The 19,473-nt window shown below is 41.4% G+C and overlaps 1 protein-coding gene across 5 annotated transcripts in view; it reads left to right on the forward strand.

Moving 5' to 3' along the window:
• The window catches only part of CCSER1 (coiled-coil serine rich protein 1), a 741,428-nt gene that overhangs the window by 639,253 nt on the left and 82,702 nt on the right, over nucleotides 1-19,473 (forward strand). Inside the window, exon 11 of one of the 5 annotated variants that reach the window (XM_081924903.1) lies at nucleotides 5,629-5,669. The exons of the other annotated variants lie outside the window; for them this stretch is intronic. Within the exon in view, the coding sequence (XP_081781029.1) occupies nucleotides 5,629-5,642 (14 nt within the window). The 3' untranslated portion in view covers nucleotides 5,643-5,669. Of the gene's footprint in view, nucleotides 1-5,628; nucleotides 5,670-19,473 lie in introns of those variants that run through there. 5 annotated transcript variants of the gene reach the window in all.

Genomic DNA, 19,473 nt, shown 5'->3' on the forward strand with positions numbered 1-19,473 from the left:
GGCCTGGTGTGATCTGCTATCTGGTCCTGGATCCTCTAGTGAGTCTTTTCATATTAGGGATGGGGATAGAATAGCAGGCGGTGGAAAAAATTGGGTCTTCTGAGCACTTATTGATGGCTTGAAGATTTTGAACGTAGTGCTAGCTTGCTGCCCTCTGGTGTGGTGGAAGTCCCTGTTGAGCTAAGCTATGATTTGTCCACCAACACAATCGGTTTCTGAATATGGAAGTGAGGCAAGGTGCCATTTTGTATTTTTCTTGAGGTAGACAAATATATTGGGCTGACTTTTGCCATGCTAAGAAGACACAATGAGCTGGAAACTATGCTGCAACCCAAGCAGATTCTTCAGCCAATTGTCTTCTTTTTGTAGGCTCTATAGTCTCACCCAAAAGTCAGGCAGTGCCCTGATGCTCCTGACAGAATTGTGGTGTGGGGGGAATGGAATGTGACGAAAACTTCCTGAAAATCTAATGAGAACACCTCTGCAGTGTGGTATTGTTTATGTGGTTGTGTTTCTGCAACGTATGTAATGAAATGGCACAATAATGGAACTCCTAAAGTGAATGTTGAGCTAATATGGGTGGGTATCAATTATTTTAAATTACAGTGACAGCAAAAGTGCAATTTATTGAGAAAAAACACAAATAAATACAGACTCATTCAGGTACTCACATGGACTATGAATCAGTAGGGGGGGAAAAAGAGGATTCCATATCCTAAATCCTAAACCTCTGATCATCATGAAGTTAACACTCTATAATCCACAGCAATCATTTATGACTATAAGCCTATAATCTTCTGAGAATGTACTTACACACAAAGATATGGCTTTTTAGAGCCTACTGTACACACATATACACAATGCAGTATTTCCAGAAGCTTAGTCAGGATACTCTTGAAGAATTAAGCCTAGTTCTCATGAACAGCTCAAGGGAAACCTGTGACTGGAGGGGACGGTACTATTTCAGAGTCCAGGTGAACAGCCATGTTATAGAATGCTTCATCACAAAAAATAAATTAAAGTGTTCCTACATGCAGAAAACTAACATGCTACTTTTCCAAGTGGCGAGAAGATTCTTTGTATGGAGGAGCATTCATTCATATGGACTCCCATCTGTAGACTGGAGTGGTACTGTCCAGGGAATGTTTATTCTTTCTGATGCCATTTAAGACAACTAGACCTAAGTTAGAGCAACATTCAGATGATGATGATGATGATAGATAGATAGATAGATGATAGATAGATGATAGATCTGCTTCATCTTAACAGAAGAGGTAAATCACTTACAAACTCACTCATTCACTAAAAGAAAAGAAAAAATGGGAATTGCAAGTTAAAGCACTTCGGCTTCTTTTCCATGTTGTGTGAGCAGCAATTGTATTCTGTAGGTGAGGAACCTTGAGCAGTCAAACTCCAGCTCCCATCATCCTGACCGTTGGCCATGCTAGATGGGTCTGAAGGGAGTCCAACAACATCTGAAGACCACAGACTCCCCAGTCTTGTTCTAGAGTCTCACATACTGTGATTGCTTCCAACTTAGCTTCCGTTCACCACCCTTGTCCTTGGTCTTTCATCCTCAATCCTTTCCTCCTGCAGGAAGGGCAAGACTTTTCCCATTTCCTTGAATTTTATGATACAGTGATAAGTCAAGAAAGACACACACACAATGCTAGTATGTTATGCCTGGCAAATAATAACTACAAAGGGAGCGGAATGCAGAAATAAAAAATGATTATATTATCTAGGCCATTTCTCAATAGATTTGTGTGAAATTTGGCCAGCTTACATCACTTAGCATATGCATGCCAATGGGCAAATCATCTGGATTTTACTAGTATTTAAGAACATTCAGATTTCTAACATGATTAAGTGAAGTTTCATCTGTCTGGCTTAACTGTACAGCTTGCTACATTTCTGCATCTGTTTGTAATTTTTTTTTTCAAAAAACACACAAAACCCTCTCAAAAGGTCTCAGCATGTTAGCGCACAGTTCTGTTATACACATTCCTGTATGCAGCATTGTGTGATATACATATTGTTTGCAAGCAATTTTTCCCAATATAATATATATTGCTGCTATTGTTTTCACTGACATATGCATTTATTCACACATTTTTTTGGTTGGAGAACTGCATTATAAGATAAAATCTAAGGGTAGATTTTGAAGGATAGCATTAAAATGCAAACTGAACCAAATTTCTCCTTCACCCCTAGTCATGAGCAGAGGGAATACATATTTATAATATCTATTACCAGCCCTTAACCCTAAGGTCCCAAGGTGGGCTACAACAATTAAAACCAGTTTCAAACAACTTGCTATCTTATATATAGATTGTGGTCATGCATTCAAAGGAAGGTCTCCGTAGTGTATCTCTTACTCCTGATGCACACACACATGTATTATTATCACTTGATGGCTGTAAAGTGATGTGCAGTGACTGTAAAGTGACTTACCACTTGCATGTGTGAATGAGGCACTGCAGCTGTTATATCACAGGTAGAACTTTAATGACATCTAGCACCATATCAAATACAACAAGGCTTTTCAGTGGAACCTCTTCACACGTTCAGCTTCAAGTCATCAAATGTACAATAACTACAGGCAACACAATCCATTGATGTGCAAGCATGTGTGAACCATTCCGTAGATTGCACTTTTACTTTCAATATTAATTCTCCTCCCTTATCTGAGTCACCACCGATTCCCTTGTGCAAGACTTTAATCTATCTGTTTTGTCTAATGAGCTGGTGAAGCTGTGAAAGAAATGGTACTAACCCTTCTTTTATATGCAATTACTGATCTGAAATAAAGCAAATACCTTCAATTGCAGAGGGAGAAGTATGGAACTGAATTAATAGCAGAATTAGAACTGAAAAACTCATAATTTGGAAGACTGGAGAATTAAAACGATTTATTTGCTCTATACCACCATAGGAACAGATACCGACTTCAAACTCAGACTTTTATAGATCACTAGCAACAAGGCCCATCATTATGTTTAGTAGATTGTATGTGGAGAGGGGCTGGGTTAAATATTGCAAGTACGTGTGTGTGTGTGTGTGTGTGTGTGTGTGTGTGTGTGTGTGTGCCAGCCATATACACACTGGAAGGAAATAAAAGTCTATACTTTGGGGTACCGTTGGGGTACCTTCTCCCAGATGACAATGTACAACCTGTTTTTCAGCACAACCTCATCTCAGTACAGAATTGTGATGGAATGCTGACAACCAGCTTTTTATAGATAGATGGATAGATACTCTAGCACTATCATTTCCTTAGATTGCTTTGAATTGAGTGCACTTTTCAGGTGTGTGTATGAAACTTTCCATCTGTGCTTAATGGGAGATGGTTGATTCCCTCTCCCAGCCCCACCCCCGCCACCTTCAATGCATATACTCATTTTAAAGACCAAATTTAGATTTGCAATTCCATTATGATTTCCTTTTGACTCTGCTATATCAATCACATCCCATAATGAATTTTGAACAAGCTTTCACTTTGCTGACATTTGGACTTGGCAATTGATTCTAGGCTCAGCTGGAGCAATACGTTTTCCTTGCTGTGTACTTAGTGAGATCATATCAAGAATACTCTGAAAATAACCTGTGGTACATCTTGGCAAATCACAGCATTAGTCCTGTGTACTGTAGCTACATCGAGCAAACACTAAATAACAAGGGAAGAATTCACTACAGACCTGTAATAAAATGCAGAGTGCCGACAATTGTCACATAGAAGCCACAGGCTTGAAATGAATATCAGAGCAAGATAAATGTCATATGGAAATTTTGCAGGAAGCCTGCCTGAGGTTGACACAGTCGAGGAGAGGAAAATACCGTATTTTTCCATGCATAAGACGCCCGCATGTATAAGACTTCCCTTATATTTTTGAACCCAAAATTAAGAAAGCAAAACCCTAAAATAGAAGTGAAAATCTGGATGATCTGCGGTGGCAAGTTTATCGTTTTTTTTGGGGGGGGGGGGCAATTGCCTTCAAAGTTTCCAGCATGAGCTGCATGCAGTGCACCATGGTGCAGAAGCAAACACAGTGGTTGGAGCACCACATGCTCCCCCTCAGTGGCAGCTGCTGCTGCGGGGAAGTGAGAGGAAGGAGGATCCCAGGCAGGATCCAGGGGAAGGCAGCACCCACTCTGTGCTGGGCCATACCGCTGAGCAAACTTGTGAGGGCCAGGGACTCGGTTGCGGACTTGGAACCAGAAGAGTCTCAGTCCGCACCGGATCCTTTGCCTCAGGCATCATCTGAACCAAGTCTGGGGCCTGATGCTGAAGAGTCCCAGTCTGCACAGGTTCCCCTGCAACAAACACCAGCTGGGCCAAGTCAGGGACCTGAGCCTGCCCTGGCTCCAGATGTGGGGATTACCTCATTGCCTTCAGCTGGGCCATCACTTACAGCTGCTCCACTACCGGTTTGGTCAGGGGAGGCTGAGGCGGCCCCTGGGTCTAGTAACCCACCGACGTCTCCCGAGCTGCAAAGACTAAGGTCTGAGAGAAGGAGAGACCTGAGTAGTCGCAGAAGGAGTGCTCGCCTTTGGGCAAAACAGAGAGGTGAGTTGCCGGGGGATCAGGACCGGCCATTACCCCGACAAAGATAAAAGGTTGCCGGACCCTGACACAGGTTGCAGGAGCAACATTGCTGTATGCCAGTCCCTGCCTGAGATCCTGTACCTGTCCTTGCCTGGTTTCCTGCCTCGTGTCCTGCCTTGACCCTGTCAGAATGACTCCTAGTGGAACCTACGAATTCTGGACCGGACCTGGACCACGGTTCTTGGTTTCCCCAGGCCCCCAATTTTTTTACTATTTTGTAAAGCAAAAAACCTCATCTTATACATGGAAAAATATGGTATGTTTCTTTTAAAAAGACATATAATGCCATTCTATTTACTTTAGAACTCATAAATGTATTGCTCATAATGATGAGTGAATAATTTAATAGTTAGTAGATGATGAAAGTGTAAATTGTTACATATTAATGGAAAAAGTGGTTTTGGAGCACACCCTTCATCTGCCCCCAAGATCCCTTAATGGCAAAATGTTGGAACCCTGACATCAGTTGGACCAAGGGTGGACTTTGGTAAAATGCATCCTGAGCGAGGATGAACCCCCCCCCCCATATTTCTTATTTTCGTCCCCTCCTCTCTCTTGCCTCCCATTCTGTGCAGGCTCGGCTCAGCACCCTGTGTGCAAGGGAACTGGCTGCACTGTCCTAAATCTGGTGGTGAGTTAGAACAGAGCATCTGAGGTTTTCATGGCTTGGAGGAGGTGTGATCCAACATCAGATCACCCTCTCCAGTGTTGGATACAGAGATCCAGTACACCCAATACTCCCTGGGATGCCCTCCCAGGGAATGTAGGTTTGTAGCTGTAAGAGGCTTATTGACAGAATGCTTAGAATGTTAAGCATTCTGCAGAACAGTGTTAAGAACTGGTACGTATGAAATGTAAACCAGAGTTGGTACAAATAATTTGTTTATGCGACCACAACATGGTGCCTCCATGGTGAAGCTGTGATGCAAGCAACATGTTTATTTTTTAAAAAGTTGGAAAATAATTTCATCAATTGCTTTAATGCTTATTCAGATATATAACAAATATATACATTTGTGTAGATTACAAAGCATGAATGACATAACCCAGGTGTGATTCCCCAACACAAAGAACTAATTGGTGGTCATTCGTAATGCGGAAAGGTAAACAGAGAAATTTCCTGTCAGATTCTCATATATCAAAGCTTTGCAGTATATTAACTAGAAATTATGTGTTTTGGTATTATTTGACTTCTGTTCTAATCTTCAAATAGTATGGTAAGATGCAGCACTATTCAGTGGCATAGCATGGGTTGTCAGCACCCGGGGCAAGGCAAGTAATTTGTACCCCCTAACCCGTGGATTTGCGCCCCCTAACCCGTGGATTTGCGCCCCCTAACCCTAACCCCCAGATGTTGCGCCTGGTGCGGCCGGCCCCCCCTGCACCCCCCCACGCTATGCCACTGGCACTATTTGAATTAAATGATCTCAGATGAAAAATAAAGAAATAAAGAAATAAAAGCACACTTTGAATTAAAAAGGATGGTCCATCTTTTTGTTATTTGAGATCAACCTAAGATAAAATCCTACACATGATTCTACAGCTGGTGTAAGAACAGGGGATTAAAAATTTACTCTGTCTGATCTAATCAGGCCTGCACAAATTGTGGCCCATCAATGAAAAGCTGTCTACAACAACACATGGTTGGGCCCATCATGGGCTTCATAAGCACCCAACATTTCTGAAACTTATTTCTGTGAGCATTCCTATCCTAACATTATAAATTACCCTCTGAGTGCCCTACCCCAGATGTGGAGAATATTTGGCCCTCCAGATGTTGGTGAACTGCAAGCTCCCATCAACCATGGCCATTGGCCATGCTTACTGGGGCTGATGGGAATTGTAGTCTAGCATCAGCCGGAGTGCCAAAGGTTCCTCACACTTGCTCTACCCTATAGTGATACATTATACAAGTGTCTTATCCACCTTCTGCCTTTTCCTTGTTTGCGCAGGGTGATGGTGCTTGTCTGCCCAGCACCATCCATGCACAATGGGTTGATATGGGATAGGAACCAGACAGTGGGGTTGCTCCTGGTAAATTGTTGGAGAAGATACAACTATCCTTATTTCTCTCTGTCTGCCTGATATGACACAACAGGGAAATTGTGAAGCCACATGGCAGAATACGATTCATGGCTGGTGGGCTATGCTTGGGTTTATTTATTTTATTCATTTCATAAATTTTATATACCACTTGATGATTAAAAAACCCTCAAAGCAGTTTACCAAAAAAACCCCACACACCACCAAATGATAAAATTATTACTAAAGGAAATAAAACATTCAGTTCATTAAAACAGGCAGGTTGGTAGCTCACAGATTTTGAAGGCCTGATCTAACACCTTTGTTTCCACGTGGCACAAAATATTAACAATGGGGAAAAGAATACATGGAAATAACTGGTATCTACAGCCTTTTTCAAAAATTGCACTTAATCCCCCTGGAGCTGACTAATAAGACATTTTTCTATATAGCTAATTCCACTCTGTCTGTGGTGTTTCTATTTGAAATTTTGTTGCCATTTTGTTCATTTGAATATCCTGTGCAATTTATACTATTTTCCAATTCCTCTCCTTTTGTTTCTCATTCCCTCATCTATTATGTCTTGTTATGCAATCGTGGCTACAGTTTGTGTAATCGTTTCTACCGTCTAAATCGTGGAGTTCAGGTATGAAATGGATGAATGCTTATTTGGGCCAGTCATGAATGGCTTCTCAAACTGCTTCATGGTATAGCCTATATCAATTTGCCTGTTAGGTATTGCACTAGAACAGGGGTCGGCAACGTGTGGTCCATGGGCCAGATGCGACCCACAAAGACCGTTTTACCGGCCCACGAGCTGCCCCCAAACTGAGACGCCCACTTGGCGAGTCTCCTGCGTATTGCACTAAATTGGTGTGGTGTGGGCTCGCCGAGCGGCGCTGGAAATCACTTCTGCGCAAGCATGATTTTCAGCATCTTAGCATGCACAGAAACGATTTCTGGCGCTGTGGAAATGTGCAGAGGCGATTTCCGGCGATGCACTGCACTGGCCTGGCCCACGGACAGTCTCCGCGGGAGTGATCTGGCCCATGGCTGGTAAGCCTTACTGACACCTGCACTAGAATTAGCAAAGCTTTGATTTAAACCTTGCAAAAATTCCCATCCATATTGCCGGGTTTTGTGTACATGAATTGGTGCAGCAGAAAGGGTGGAGGAAATTTCCCCCTCCCTCTCCCAAAATAGTTCCGTAGAAGGGAATTTAGATGGCAGAACCCATAACTAACTTTCTTTCTTTCTTTCTTTCTTTCTTTCTTTCTTTCTTTCTTTCTTTCTTTCTTTCTTTCTTTCTTTTTACTGACACCATCTCATATCCAAATTTTGGGCAAGGCTTGGGTGGAATTTCCAAGCATGGTTTGAATAACTACGATAGACTAAGCCTACTAAGTGATGATGATGATGGTTTCATTTTACTCAATCCATTCTGACTAAAAATGACTATCCAGCCATGAATATTGCCTGCTGCAACAGAACTGGCCCTCCTCTTGGGCAAAGTGAGGCAGCTGCCTCAGACTGCTGATTTTGGGTGTTATGAAAGGGTAGCAAATGGGTTGTTTATTTAATTGATCATGGTTGCATTTTTTACCCCCATGTGGAGATATTTGTAGGATTATCTGCTTCAGGTGTCAAAATAACTCAGCCAGTCTTGTTGGGTCGGCCGGGGGCTAGGACAACCCCCAGGCATACGACAGGAACGATTTCAGCCTGTCTCTCCCATCAGCGTGCAGCATGCAGCTCTAGGGAGTTCCGAACCACCTTACCCAACGATTTATAATGACATGTCTTGGAGACACTGAACGCATATTCAGAGTCCAGCAGAGATAAACGCAGTCAGATCTAGGCTGAGGTTGTAAGCACTAAAGCTACTTTATTAAGCATAAGGCAGAACCAAAGAAAATACGTCTCCTCTTTCTCGTCTTCCTCGGAGAGAAGTCAGAAGTGAAAGCAAAAACAAACGGAAACAGAGTACAGTAAACATCTGCTCCCTCGGTGCTGGAATGCATAACGCAGACATGTGATGAACCAATCCTACATAATATCTGCACAGTGAGAGGAATAGAAACCCAGCAAGTCTTAGGTATAGTGTACCTTCACTTAGGGTGTCATTGGGGTATCCAGTTTACTACCCATGTAATAATGGGCAGATTAATCTAACATAGCTTTAATGCAGGAATAGCCAACATGGTGCTTTCCAGAAATTTTGAACTACAAACCCCATAATCTCTGTCTGTTGAGAAAGCTGGCTGGGCCTGATGGGAGCTGTGGCTCAAAACATCTGGCGGACATTGTGCTTCAACTGCTGACTAAAATTCTGCCCGCAATATATTGGTTAAATGAAACTGAGTGGTCTATGACTTTGGAGGTCACATTGACATATCAGCTGTCTTCTCATCTGTCTTTGATTTTTAAAATGATATTTAAAGGTAGTTTGTTTACAAAGCTAACAGATAGTTTGCTTTTCAGGCTGAAATTAATATGCCTTTCCTCCTAGCAATATGAACCACAGATAAACTGAAGTTGACAGTTCTTAGTAGAAATCAATGTCAATGCATCCTTTAAATCTGGATCTTCCAAGGTACTGATGTGATTTGTTCATTTCTAAAGAGTTTTCTTTAGGTTGCATCCAATACAAGTTAAATTGTATATACTCTTGACACTAGTTCATTTCTGAAGCAATTTCGGCATAGATGTTAATAGGGTATATTTTGCATTGCCGGAAAGACTATTAAATGTGGCCTTTACTTCTTGCAGTGAGTTGGAGCTTTTGCTTAATAAATTGAAGGTAAAGGACCCCTGACAGTTAAGTCCAGTCGTGAATGACTCTGGGGTTGTGGCGCTCATCTCGCTTTACTGGCCGAAGGAGCAAGCATTTGTCCGCAGACAGTTTTTCCAGGTCATGTGGCGAGCATGGCTAAGCCACTTCTGGCGAAACCAGAGCAGCACATGGAAATGCTGTTTACCTTCCTGCCAGAGTGGTACCTATTTATCTACTTGCACTTTGATGTGCTTTGAAGTTGCTTCAAATTATGATGAACTGTGCACTCCATTCAGTATCAATATAGTCAGGCTGAAGTAACCTGATTCAGGTGGCACCATTCAGCTGAGGTGGACTCCGGCCTCATCCAGCCAGACATTTCTTCTTAGTTCAGAATCCTATCACCATAAATGTCCAACATCTTTGCTTAAATTCATCATGAGTTTTGTTTATTTCATTTCCTGGAGATCTTAACATTATGTTTCTAGTTGTGCTTCAATGTTTTTTGTTCCTCAAAATGTATTTTTAGCCATTTTCCCCAGTAGGGAAATAAGCATTATTATTGATTGCTTAAAGGACAAAGAAGAATCATTATTATTATATTGTTGTTCTGTCCCTACATCTTTCTGAACTAACTGCAGTAGCTGAAATGCCACTTATGAGTATTATCTCTGTATCATTGTTCTTTCAGAATTTGGTCATACCAGTGATGGGCATAGAGCTAATTAGTTATGCCTTTTTTCAGGATATAATTATACTGTCTGAAAATAGCTGGAGCTGTGGGGGTGGGGAAACAGAGATTATTAACTTGATAGTTTCGAGAAACCTTTTATTTAATATTAAAAGTTTGGTTGTTAGTGACCACAGGTTGTGTCCAGAATAGACCCATTATATTAATGGACCCATTAAATTAAAAAGTGAGCTGAAGTTATTATGTTAGTATTCATGCACATATTTTTTCTTTGCTGGAATTGGGTTCATATAATTATTTGTCTCTGCATTACTGGAGTTAAGTCAAAGCTATTGCTTTTGCCTGCCTTCGTGCTTTTTCAATGCTAATTTTTAAGCAGTTTATTAAATCAAAGTGAGTTTCTCCCAGATCAATGTATTCCTATGAGCCTTTGATAATTGGAACAATTACTTTCCCCCATTTCTGCTTGCTTGTGCTATTTAAGAGGATTTCGCTATGCATAGAGGGATTAAAAATGGAACTCACTGAAGCTTCGTGTTTCTCCTTGCAATACAATATCAAACTTCCCACTATTTGTGAGTTGTTACCAACACTTCCCCATTCCTGGCTGTGATTGATTGATTGACGGATTTAAATCTTGTCAAAGCAAAACCAAAACTGACCAGTGAAAAAAGATACTGACAGAGGTGCTATCATATCTGACTCTGGAAATGTTTATGCTGCATATTTAGAGTGGTTTAATAATAATTCCTTCTTCCCAAAGAACCATGGAAACTGAGGTTCTAGAGGTGGGACTGTGGATCTCTCTCAGCATCTTACCAAACTACAATTTCCAGGATTTTTTGGGTGGAAACCTTGTTAGACAAAACTTGACAAATGTTTATAATGCAGATACTCCTGAATTGTTAGGGCTTAGCTGCTTGTATCACATCTGGGTGGTTCCCCAGATGTTGCTGAACTACAATGAACACCCATCATCCTTGACTATTGCCCATGGTGGCTGGATCTAAGGCGGCTTGGAGTCCAACAACATGCAAAGGGTTACAGGTTCCCCACCACCTTGTCACAAAGTGCTAGAGGAGGAAAGAGTTACATTAACTGAGGCACAAGACTTTTCTGAACCAGGAAGTATTAATTCACACAGCACAACTACATGCTGCAGTGACAGCCACCATTTTGGCTGGTTTTACAGAGGGATTAGACAAAAGTATGCTGGCTGCACACTACTTCCAGGTTCAGAGACAACATTCCAGGGACAGTCCCAGCCATCCTGATTTCTGATTTTATCCTGGAATGCCCTGCTTTTCTTTTGGACGTCCCTATTTTCATCAGAGATATGTGGAGTTATATTACCCTTGTGCCAAGGAGATATGTAGCTATACAACCTTTCGAAGGCAGGCACTATTGGGAAGTTTTTTAAAAATGTTTTATTATGTTTTTATATATGTTGGAGCAGCCCAGTCAGATGATCATAATAATAATAATAATAATAATAATAATAATAATAATAATAATGGTCATTCCTATTTTCATTGGAGAAACGTTGGAGGGTATGTAGCTGGGATTCACAAAGGAAAGAGAGCTACTGCCATGGGTTTCCAATTATTACCTGGTTGGCCAATGGGAACTAGATGAACCTTTGGTCTGAAAAAAGCAAGGCTGTTCTTGTATGTCTGGGACCCGTCAATATCATTTCCTAATAAATCTGTACATGACAGGTTTGCCAAGTTTAATTGATTCAGCTCCGTTTCCTCAAAAAATCTCTTGCGTTGGAGCTGCATTCTTGTCATGGGGATTAGGACATAGTAGGCATTGTAAATGAAATCCCTACTGTAGCTATGAATAGCAATTCTCCAGAGAGAAATGCCTTGGTAACCAGAAAGCGGTGGGGTAATGAGGATAAAGGTGTAGGCAGTTTTGATACAATTAGGTCTTAAAATGTAAAGGATGTGTGCCATGTGGGACCATGAATATTCAAAGGGAAAAAAGACACTTTGAAAATAAGTCCTTCTGGCACAATGGGGGAAAAGTATTCAGTACTTCCAGAAATTCCACAAATAGCAATATTCTATACACAAGTGGGGAAAATATAAGCAATTTGTTGGCTGTTTGTCTTGTTTGGGTCTGTGTTTCTCAAACAATGGGTGTGGACCTCCCCAGTGGGCCTTGGGCGACTTTTAGCTGGGCCTCAGTGCCACAGCCTGCCCAGTGTCTCCTGTACTGCCTTTTTGCACTTTCATAGGCTTTTTGACCAACCCCAGAAACTCATTGCATTCTGGGTAAAAGTGACCCAGAAGTTCAGAGGGGGAGAGGGAAAGGAAGGAAGATCTCCCTCCTCTAAAGGGAAAAGCCAGAGTAGATGTTAAAGGAAATTAAAAAGCGAGATAAAATGTTTACTGTTGTTTTTAATAAATTTAGAGAAAGGAAGGGGGTAAGAGAGCAAAGTTGCTTTAAGTAGGAAGTGAATGCAAGTGGACAAGGGAGGAGGGAAGAAAGACAGTGGCTGTCTGGCTGGTGGTGGAATATGGTACAAATTAAATGTGAAAGGATAACAACAGAAGAAATTTCAGGAAATGGGGAAAATGCATTTGAGAGGCATGTAGAGGAGGGGAAGGAAAATATGAAAGAAAAAGGCTTCCCTATTTAAAATCTCTGCATCAGCACATTCTGCTTAAAATAGGGAATATGTCACAAGACCTCCAGAGCAAAATTCTGTATTCAGCTTAAAGAAAGCTGAGCTATGGAACTGCCTGCAACAAGGAAGATGCAGTAGCAAAGAATTTAGCCATTTTTCAAAGATGGCTTCTTGGGTATCATTAGAAAACGATGACAGAAATGGCCAAACTGCCTCCATCTGCCCATACACACCTTGCACTTTTGTAGGTTTGTAGGTATTATAAATGATATAGCTTCATAAAATGAAATGAGGCAAGGGGTCATAGTGGTTAAAAAAAGAACTGTAATAACTTACTAAAAGTATTCAGTACAAATAATAATAATAATAATAATAATAATAATAATAATAATAATAGTCAGTTTCACCATGCTATTCACTAGAATAATGCCTACTGCCTGACTTTCATTGTCTGATTTTTCTGCATCAGAAATCCTATTTTACTAACTTGTGCGTTCATTATTGTAGACGAACATCAATCACAACAACACATTTTCTTATACAACATGTTTTCTTATGCAGAGGGACATAATAGAAATGAAACAACTAGACAGTCAAATAGTAGCAGCAAAAAGTGAAGACGTCCCTTTCAATCACACACATCCAAAGTCTGGCAAGCCACATAAAAGTTCACCATAATTTATCATTAGGTGAGGGTTACATCATCACAACACATTAATTCAGCTAATGGGTTTGTCTTCAGCTGCAGAAGATTGCTGTTATTTTCTCCATTTCCCTGAGGCTGGGATTCCTTCCCTTTCATCAAGGTCCTGGAGTCTGTCAAGGAACCTAATTTTGGTCCAGAATTACCCCAATGACATGAGCAGAGCAATACAAACTATAGGAAGCCAACATAATTCGCAGTGGGATAAATTATGGTGGAGTAACCTGCTCCTGTTCCAAATTCTGTTTTGGAACTAGGCTACCAACAGGTGAGAAGCCAGAGCCTGATAGAGGGAAACAAAAAAATTGATTTACACAACCCTTTTCGCCAGCTGGGTTGCTCGATCTCAGGCCAGTGTATCTGTAAGAGACTTCAGCACTGCAAGCATGAACAACAACAACAACTTCTTTATTTAAATATGCCTCCCATCTGACTGGGTTGCCGCAGCCACACCGGGTTATAAAACCACAGCAAAGCATCAAACATTAAAAACTTCCCTAAACAAGGCTGCCTTGACATCTGATGGGAGGGCATTTACATTGCCTTCCCAAGTTATACAATGGAACAAGAACACTGACTTACCTAAGCCATCACAGGCACAAATACTTGAGCCTAATTTTCTGCAGTTGCTGCTGTTTGAGCACAATTCAGAGAAACTAAAGTGTAATTAAGCTGCGCTAAAATCAATGTGATTTAAGAACTTAACAGGATGCTAATGTCCCATTGATCGAAACACGCCTAACTTTTTCTGGTTTGTTCCTGTAGTCTTTGCAAAAAGGCACCCAAGTCTGAGAACCTCTAACTTCAGCTCAGAACCCAAGATCAGATGTTTCAAATAACATTGAGACAGGGATGGAATGCCAACACATCAAAATGGCTAAGCCACAGCAGCGTGAGATCCTAGCTCCGTGGTTCTCAACCTGTCACAGCAGTGGGATCTTTTGTGAGCAGGGTTTTGCAGAAAGTCTGCAAAAAGATATTGGTTCAATTCATAAGGCTTACTGAACTGTGGAAATGTAAAGTGAAAAGTAGAGGTTTATGGAAAAGTCTCAGAACAACTCAGCAGTATTGATGGCCGTTAGCTAGTTATTTCAGATACTCAGCAGCGTTTTTAACTGTGCAGTCAACCAGAATCTTAAGAAAGTGTGTGCAGTTCTTTAAAGGACGGCGAGAGGTCTGGAAACTAAAAGCCAGATTTACATTTTATTGCAGCTGGAGGCAAAATTTGCTGAGCCACCAAAGGAAGTTTAAAGACAATCAATAGAATAGATTCTGTCATTAAGTCAATGTAACAAGACATTTGTGGCACTGAATTTTAGAAGGCCACTGTCATCCCAGAAACCCCTTGTGACTTAATGTAAACTGTACACACTGTACAAACCTATTTTCTTCTGGAGTTAATATAAGACTATTTGTATATTGGACTATAATGTCAGACTTGAACAAGTAGGGATTGGTGGATCAGTCTAATTTTAGTTTGTGGAATAACTTTTCAATTTTGAGTCTGTTCCATCACATTTCTGCAGTAATGTGTGAATGTTACAAAAAGAAATACACAGGAAATTGTGGCCACCTCAAAACAGAAGGAAATATTCACTGTTATGAGGTGACCCAAAGGCTGCCTTAAATTTTTCAATCTCACAAGAGGGACAAGGGTCCAAAGCACAAGTGGTCACATTGACAGATCTAAGCACCTTGTTCACATCCTTGAGCCTTACTAACTGAAACATATCCAACATAACAGGACTAGACAGTGCTCTGGACACCTCTTAATATTAATCAGCTCTAACAGTGAAGTCAGGGTCCTGGCAGATGCAAGAAATTTTCCTCAAAATGCTTTGCAAACAAGTCAAGGCAAGTTGTTGTTGGTTCTGTCACTGCCTTCAGGCCAGCCTGTAAAAAGCCCCATTCTAGGTGACGTTATGAGGATGCAATGGAGGCAGCAAAGAATGCCCTCTTTGTTGCCTTTACTTACTCTAGGTAGGTTCAGTGATGAGCCTTCACCAGTGTTCAGTTGCATTCGACTGGAGTTTCCCCTACACTCACATTCAAGCTTTCTCGCAGCTTGTATCCTCACCCAAAGGATTACAGCAGGGAGCCAAATGGGCTTTGTGAGCAGGAGACTGTGCCTAGGAGTGATTGTTTCAAAGGAATGAGCCATTCAGATGTTCCAGAAGTCACTATGTTCCCTTTCTGCCTTGAAACGGGTGACTTATAGTGCTGCAAAATTATAAAACCAGGAATCCAAAGCTAGAATATCTGAAATGTGTTAACAGTTTTAAGGCAGGCTCCATCTCTCTGGCTGGCTGTGGACATGGCCTCTTTATCTTCTCCTCTTTTGAGGCACTTGGGCTTACTTTACTGAAGCCAAGGGCTTCGCGGCATTGCCTCCTTGATGAAATCAGAGCTTCATTGCTTAAAAATGATAGCAAGCTGCAGTTCATCAGACTAATTGGAGATACTGTACAAGAGGTGAATACTGGAGGCATAGAAGAAAAGTGCTAATAACTCCCTGAAGTGCCCTTACCGAAGTCCCCAACCTCTGATAACCCCGGCAATGGATTATAGCCTTGCTGCAATTTGGTACTCAGGCTGAGAAAGTGGGTGGCAATTTACAACTATGGGACATGCCACTAGCACCTGATTGGCCTCTTTATCACTCAACCTCATCTAGTCCTGATATTTCCACTTAACATTTATACAGCAGTTTTTGTCCATTTAAAGGACAGTGCATACATTGTCAGTAATTATTGTAATGATGCTGTTAGGTTATTCACTATTATCTCCTTAGGCAGATAGTGCTTGAGGCTCAGATTTGGGGGACAGAAAACTAGTTCAGCTTGTGACAGGTCAACATTTGAACAGGAGACTCCTGGTTTACACTCCTCACATGCCAAGTTCGCTATATAACATTCAGTGATTAATTTGCATATAGAGTATCCTATTTCTTATTTTAAAGATGTATATCCTGGCTTTTAATTGAATGACCCTCCAGATGAACATAATCACATAAGAAGAGTCTGCTGGAACAGTCCATGGTCTCCAACTGCAGTTTCTGGCAACCGCCATTCAGAAGATAGAACATATTGCAGATATTAATACTGCACAATTTGAAGAGACTGAAAGCATAAGAACTGACTCATTTTGGAAATAAATCATTGTCCAGGCCTGTAAAAATATTAGTCCAACTTTTACTGGCAGAACTCTTTAAAAACAAAACATAAGCATCAATGATACATCCAAAAATATCCATACAATGTCTTGTGCTGTCCAGCACAGGCTCAGCATCTTGGAAAATATGAAATAATCCAAACAGACCTATAAGCAAAGATTTCTCTCTCCCTCTCCACAGCCTGCATTCTAGCCCCTGTTTGCCATCTTAGGCTGTTTACTCTCCCTTCAAGACAGCTTCATTTACATCCTTACTCCATGGAGTTTGGGAAACAATGACTCAAAGGCAATGCTCTTCAAAATGGAGATTTGCAACCTAATACCTTCATCACATGATCTAAGGTTACAGCACTCACATTTAGCTGCCGGAAAAACGATAATCAATTAGTTAATCATTAACTCAGCAAGAACTTAGAGTTATTTAGAAACAACATGGGAAAAACCCTGATGTTAGCAACTCTTCAGCAATACAGATTTAGCCATTTTCCATTTTAAGCCTTCATTACTACCTATACATTTTTTCATTTCTGTGTGAATTAAATAAATTATACTTAATGGAACATAGCTATTGTGGATCATATAAAAACAAAACAAGCAAACCACTTCCTACACACATACACACCCCACAATGGGCTTAGCTTTCTGGCTAATAGATATGACCAGATGTGCTTCTGCAATGCGAGGGCAATTAGCAGTTAGGGCAGTTTTTTCTTTCTGGCAGAGAGATGGAAAAGTAGCTTCCTGCATCTGCTCCTTCTCTGGCTGTTGGCTGGGTCCAGGCTGTGATGATCTTCCTAGGAGGCATGGGGGAAGTGCAACATCACAGTGACCTGTAATCCTCTGACTGATGAACAAGCCCAACGTGTCCTCCTACTCTGCAATCCTAGGTCAACTGGCAAATTCTATTTGGGCCATGAATATGAAACCTAAGCACAACTGCATAGTGTTTATTGAATGCAGCTTTAAACAATAAAGTGGCACAGAGGTTGTCATTGATGAAGGTTTCTCCAGAGGCTGCTTGAACATCTCTTTGCCTCCCGCGCAGAACTTGACTGTGGCCAAATGAAAAGCAACTGAACTACACTCTCTAGTGACTTCCAAGGCTCAGCAATTTACAAATCTCTACTTTCAGCTTGTTTTAAGGCAACAAAGTCTTCCTGTCAGATGATATTGGGCTCACTGCTGGCAAGTATTTTCTCATCCTGATAAGCCATGCTCTTTCAAGTTTGAATAATCCTTTCTTATTTTTTTTCTGATGTGTGGGGGGCGGGGGGGAGAAGAGCTTTGATCTGATGTCTTTAATGGTTACAAAGGCAGTATGGTTTGGGTGAACTTTGGAAATGCTTTTCGTTGGGGCAGATTAAGGTTAAACATGACTTGGAACTACTGAAACAAGGAAGACACTTAACATCTTCTGTATTTGAAGATTAGTCTCATGGACATGTCCTACTTGAAAGGACATCCTAACCTCCTTTGTAGATATTATGTGCCATTTCTAGAAATACAAAAGTTGTATACCAGCTAATTACGATCAGAATGTGTTTTTTGATCATGTAAAGGACTGTGCTTTAAGGGTGAATTCACACCTTCAATTTGTTTTCTCCCATTATTAGATAATTGTCTGTCTTAATAAGAGACAAAATGAACCATGCGAACTGATGTGTGACTATAGACTCAGGCAATCAAGTTGATGATGATGGGCTAATTGGAAAGATCCGTTCAGTGTGCTTTTCAAGATTTTCAACTTAACGTGATGCAATTTTGAGGGCTTTGGGTGTGACTATAAGTTTTTGAAGATGCCAGCCTGCAACAAAAAATTAGAAACCTGTGTTGAGTTCTCCCTCTGGGTGTCAGGGACTGGCTGGATGATGAGGAATGTTGGCAGGCTCTAGCCAGGGAACCTCCTAGAGAAGACCCACAGGAGGAAGGCTCAGAGCCTGGGGAATGGTGGTGGGACACTGAGGACAGGTCAGAGGAGGAGTGGTTGGAGGCTGAAGAGGCAACAAGTGTTAGCGAGCAAGAAGAGCAATGGGCATAAGAGCAAGAAGAGACAGAGGCTGCAGAAGCACCCATGGATCTTGCCATTCCTACTGTAGGAAGCTCCCCTTCCCCCTTGTCTCCAAGGACACAGAGAGCTTTACAAGTAGCAGAACAAAGAGCACAGGTGGCCACTCCCTAACATAGCTTAAGGCTGCTTGGGAAACATCTGGCTGAGGAGGAGGAGACTTAGGGGGACATAGGAGATGCGGATTGTCAGCCCTGGCAACTGTTTCATAGGGACCAGTCCTATTCAGAGGCATTGCTGCCTTGTATGCTGCTTCCTGGAATAAAGAGCTAACTTTTCTGCTCATCTCAGTGTCTTGAGTGCCAACCTGCATCTGAACCAGCCCTGACACTGGCTAACCTAAAGTACCATTCTGTGCTGTGATACCATAATATTCTGCAGTAACCTGGTCAGTAACCTGGATGACTTTAAAGAGGATTAGACAAATTCCTGGAGGATAAGGCTATCATTGGCTACTAGTAGCCATAGTAGCTGTGCTTCACCTTCACTGTCGGAGGCAATATACCTCTGAATACCATTTGCTGGGAACTGCAGGTGGGGAGGGTGATTTTGCACTTGGGTCCACCTTGCAGGTTTCCCATAGGCATCTGGTTGGCCACTGTGAGAATAGGATCCTGGACTAGACCAGCTACCGACCTGGTCCAGCAGGGCTATTTATTTATTGGAATAATTATAGGCTGCACTTCCATAAAAATACATCAAGGCAGTATATAGCATACCGTAATGCTGGTTGGTAAAAAGAAATCCACATGACAAAGACCTGCCTGTTATTCAGACAGGCCTTTGCAATGTGAATTTCTTTGCTTA

The sequence above is a fragment of the Podarcis melisellensis genome (assembly GCF_964234715.1).
Source record: "Podarcis melisellensis genome assembly, chromosome: 9".
Lineage (NCBI taxonomy): Eukaryota > Metazoa > Chordata > Lepidosauria > Squamata > Lacertidae > Podarcis > Podarcis melisellensis.